Here is a 4,760-nt window from a genome sequence, read left to right as displayed (position 1 = left end):
AATGGTCGATTAAATCGTTAAAAAAAACTTCATTTCGAAAAAATGTATATACACTCCTATTACCCCGTCTTGGGTGTCAGCGCCGCAGGCTTAGCTATATGTGCGCCAGGCGCGTCGCAGCGTAACAGTGTTTCGTGAGATATCGCGAAGCCTGTTACGCGAGACGTGGTCTGGCGTACATATAGCTAAGTATACTTTTATATTTATTTCTTTATTATTTGTTTCCCCTTGTGCGCAAACTGATCACACCACAGTACGAGGTTATATAATTCCGTCAAGCTTAGTCCGGTAAGGAGGAACGAATTTTCTTGCAGCATTATTGACCTATTCGCGTTAAGAACAGTCGTAGCTTTACGGGAAAATTTTCCATGATTTGTGTCGTACAGTTACGATTCGAAATTGTAAATTCATAATAACACTTCATATCAAGTTCGAATTAATCGACAAACAAGAATGGGGCGGTAGATAATTTACAAAATTTCTTTGTAAATAAAAAGAATTTCATCGAATGTTGTAAATTTACGAGGATTTATTTTCACAGTGATTGCATGGATCGTCGTGAAGTGACTCCGCATCTCAATGTTCGACGCGCAACGCGCAACTCCCCCCCCCCCCCCCCCCAGGAACCACGCCTATTCACCGCAGCAGGTGTTCCGACCCTCTGCCCGCGCAGAGGAGGGTGGCCGTCGTAGGAAGTAGTTCCCGCGGCCGGAGTCCACAACGGCGCCATCCTACTACGGCGGCGCGCGCCCCCCGCGGGCCCCGGGACGCGCCCCCTATCGCGGCGACGCTCATAGAGCTGCTCATTGCGACGGCAGACGGGGGCACTTGCCGCTGTAATAGCAGACGACACGAGACGGCTATGTATTGCCCCCGGGGAAGTCCCCGCCCCGCCACGGGGCCCCCGCGACGACTATACACCCCCCCTCCCCTTCTCCCTGTGTTTCTTGACGCGGGGCGCTAGCAGGCGCCATGGAGGACCGAGGCGGCGCGGGGTGGGCAGGGGGCCAATGCACAGTCTTCCTGGCATCGATTGCGGGCCTCTGGTTGGGCACGGCCTGGCTCAGCTTCCCCCTCCCCGGCGCCTCTCCCTCTCACTTCTTCTTATGCCCCTTTCTCTAGCCCCTTTCTCCCCCGTTCTCTCTCTCTCACTCCCCCTCTCTCTTCAGCCGCACCACCTAACCTCCAACTTCCTATCCCAAACCACGGTTCCTTTCACGGCGAAACATGATTTGGGCCTCGTCGTGGCATCCACCTATCCATCTATCTCTCCATCCATCCATCTTCTCGCCCATCTTCTTCTTCATCTACCCCTCGACCATGTACCACTGTATCTGGTTCCAGTCACTACTACGCCAGTTTCATCCCCAGTCGATGTGCACCCCTCAGTGTCTGACCTTAACCTGAAAGATAAAACAACATCGAACGCACTGTTCGAAAGGAAATATAACTGTGTTATTTCTCGAAATGTGAAACAATCTTAAGGTATAGAATTGTCACTATATGCTCTTCGTAATATTAATAAAAGATTCGTGATATTAATAAAAGATCTCGCTTTTATCATGAAAAATAATTAACGGGTAACCCACAAAGTTTGTGTCAATGTTTATCGAAATGTGAAACAAACTTCACGTCTAGCATCTGTAACTATACTCTTGATAAAATAGATTATACAAGTCATTTATCTCAAGGTAAAAAATATTAGTTGACTGTCATAAATGTCATGATGTTTCAGGGGATGCAACGAAAGGCATCCTGTTGACACTTATTTCGCCTCTCCTAATGCGACCTGCGAAAGCCGAGAGCGAGAACCGGGGTGACCAAAGCAGGCACCAAAGCGACACAGATATCATATGCAAACAAAAACTACCACCCAGCTGGATGGGGAGAGAGAGAGAGAGATAGAGAGAGCGAGAGAGATATATCGTGGAGTGGGGAGGGGAGGCTACCGCGGGGGAGTGAGACAGGACCCGGCCCGCAGGACCCCAGGACTCGGGCCCGCGCGGCGGGCGAGCTCACTCGTCCTGCAGGCGTCGAGCAGGCAGGACACCCACCCTCTCTAGTGCCCTCACCACCCCTCTCTCTCACTCTCCCACCGGGTTGCACGTGGTGTCCCGCGCCGTGTTGTTCAAGTGGTCGCCGTGCCGTGTGTTCCGTCCAGTAGTGTTTGTACGCGTCGTGGAAGGCCCTCGCCATGTTGACAGCGGCCTCGTCGGCGCCGGCCGGTGACTCCCCTGCTGCTGTTGACCGGCCCGTCGAAGTCCGGCTGACGCGCGACCGTCGCGGTGCCGCATAAGGCGTACGAACGTCCCTCTAGACAGCACCTGAAACAAATGCAAAGTGAGTGAAACTTCGTGCATATTGTGTTGAAAACAAAACATATTTTTGGTGAAATTTTGGCCGCTATTACAAAAAAAAAGCAGAACAGCGCATCAATCATGTTTTATACAGAAATAGGACATTTTGTTTGGGTTGTCCAATTAGAGACATGATAAAAGTAATCTTATATTGTTGTAGGAGAATTTTTACTCATGCATGGTTTCTTTTCACGTATGATGTGCCAATTTAGTCTTGTTATTCTTCCTCGCGAGGCAAGGACTCGACTGTCATCTTTCATGCAGGCAGATTTATACAACACATTTTTGTGTAGAGAATGGTTTTGAACACGACGGATTTTCTGAACGACGTTTTGACAGCCCTGTCACACAGTGTCACGTCCAAACGTAAACTAATTTTGCCCTGCATTTACAGCGATGCATCCCACATCTCCCAGCATGATGGGTGCAGGCAAAGGAGGCATCCTCGACGGAAGGATGGACTCAAGAATGGATTCCAGGATGGATTCCAGGATGGATTCCAGGATGGATTCCAGGATGGACTCCAGGATGGACTCCAGGATGGACTCCAGGATGGACTCCAGGATTGAGTCCAGGGTGGACTCCAGGATAGACTCTAGTTCATTACACATAAAGAGACCTATGAACGCCTTCATGGTCTGGTCGCGGGGCCAGCGCCGCAAGATGGCTCAGGAGAACCCCAAGATGCACAACTCGGAGATCTCAAAACGACTGGGCGCCGACTGGAAGCTGCTGAAGGAGTCCGAGAAGAGGCCCTTTATCGACGAAGCAAAGCGTCTCCGGTGAGTGCATGAAATGCGTCAGTCATAAACACAACAGGGTCAAGACATCATATTCGTCTGCCCTCTTTTGTATGAAAATGGTGTGTTTTTATTTTGAGGGGAAAGCACAAATATGAAATGTCTGAGGCCTGTCGATAATTTTAAGGTGCGTGAGTGTCTGTGGGGTAACTAAAAATAAGGAAAGAGCAGGTTGAACTTTTGATTGTGCCAAGTTCATTGACAATGGCTTCACTTATCCATAGACAAACAACATCTCGTGCGTTGAACTTCCCTCCTGCTTGTGCCACCCCGAGCCACGAGTCACTCACCGCATTTGGCCGTGGCTGGCTAAAGTACGATTTTAAGGGACAGTTTCGTGCACAACCATTAAGTACCTATGATATCAGAGTTTGTAACAGGTGTACAATCTTTATTCTTGCAAAAGACAAAGTCGCTCTTTTGTCGCCAGTACATTTTTTAGTAGTCAGTAAGGGCCTTTCTATGGTCAGGTGAAGGATTACCTGTGAGATAGCGTAAGAATAATCAGAAAAAATAACAGTTTCAGTGACTTAAGTGATTGGAGGTATTTCAGAACATTCCGTTGGATTTTTTTCAATTTGCACAGAAAGTGCACTGGTTTTGTTTAGAGGCAGAAGACGTCGTACCTCCATTTAAATAACGTTAAGGCATAGAAACGTATATGAAGAATAACACGTCTTTAACAAACTTTGTTGATAGCAAAAAAGCACCAAAAAACTGGGACGTTCATCGACAATCTTTATTGAAACTGGAGCGGGAACCACCAAATCTTTATCAAAATGGGCAACTTTCACTATCGGGTAGAGACAGCCATAAGGTACTGTCTAAAAACATTTTCTCGTAAGTTGTTATATTATCTATAAAAGCTTTGAAAGTGTTTCGGTGCATACCTTGCGTGCCTTGATTGTTTGATTGTTCTTATCGGCTCTCATACAAAGTCCCGTTACATCAAGAGCATAGACCCCCTAACACAGCCGCTGTGAACACACCGCGTTGTGTGTAGCGCTGTATGGTGTGAGAGGCACTGAGGGCAAGCGCACCCCGCGTAGCGTAGAACGTCTCCCCTCCCACCTTTTCCCCTTTCACCTTACCTTATAAACCCGCTGCTTCCATTTCCTCCCACACTCGGCCTCTAAACCTAAATCCTTTGCGCGCCGCAGCCGCCATGCGACCTTCACGCCCCCCCCCCCCCCCCCCCTTTCTTTCTTCCCCTCGCAGCAACAGCAGCTATCTGCAGAGTCAGGTGGTGTAGATTGCAGAAGTGTTTCTTCTTTCCACTGAAAATCATCCCCATTGTGTCTGGCGCGGCCCCCTTTTTCACGCCATTCAATTCCGACTGTATATAGACGGAGTATCAGCGCGCGCGATCTCTGTGGGGCTCAACGGCTGCTCCCGTGCCGCCCCTCCCCAACCCCCTCTCACCCTGTTCACCCCCGCCTCTCTCTCTCTCTCTCTCTCTCGTCCTCTCTTCGTGTCTCCGCTTCCTCTCTTTGGCACTTTCGTTGTCTCGCGAGTCCCTCCTTCCCCTTCCCCTCTCTCCTTCGGCTTTTGTCGCGTTTGACTGCCCTTCCCCACACCCTTGCACTAGGCGACGCTCCATCCC

General features: G+C 49.5%; 1 protein-coding gene and 1 long non-coding RNA gene across 2 annotated transcripts in view; one reads left to right on the top strand and one right to left on the bottom strand.

Moving 5' to 3' along the window:
• Positions 1-1,627: 1,627 nt before the first annotated feature.
• LOC127750298 (uncharacterized) overlaps positions 1,628-4,760 on the bottom strand; it is a 71,693-nt gene continuing 68,560 nt past the window's right edge. Inside the window, exon 2 of the long non-coding RNA XR_008011616.1 lies at positions 1,628-2,324. This is a non-coding gene — a long non-coding RNA (uncharacterized LOC127750298). The remainder of the gene's footprint in view (positions 2,325-4,760) is intronic.
• LOC113208347 (transcription factor SOX-21-like) overlaps positions 2,192-4,760 on the top strand; it is a 12,881-nt gene continuing 10,312 nt past the window's right edge. Inside the window, exons 1-2 of the mRNA XM_052271537.1 lie at positions 2,192-2,340; positions 2,752-3,139. Of these exons, the coding sequence (XP_052127497.1) occupies positions 2,334-2,340; positions 2,752-3,139 (395 nt within the window). The 5' untranslated portion in view covers positions 2,192-2,333. The remainder of the gene's footprint in view (positions 2,341-2,751; positions 3,140-4,760) is intronic.

Source organism: Frankliniella occidentalis, unplaced genomic scaffold, assembly GCF_000697945.3.
Source record: "Frankliniella occidentalis isolate FOCC.00 unplaced genomic scaffold, Focc_3.1 Scaffold166, whole genome shotgun sequence".
Lineage (NCBI taxonomy): Eukaryota > Metazoa > Arthropoda > Insecta > Thysanoptera > Thripidae > Frankliniella > Frankliniella occidentalis.
Note: the sequence above shows the minus strand (reverse complement) of the source record. Positions and strands in the feature narration are given on the sequence as shown.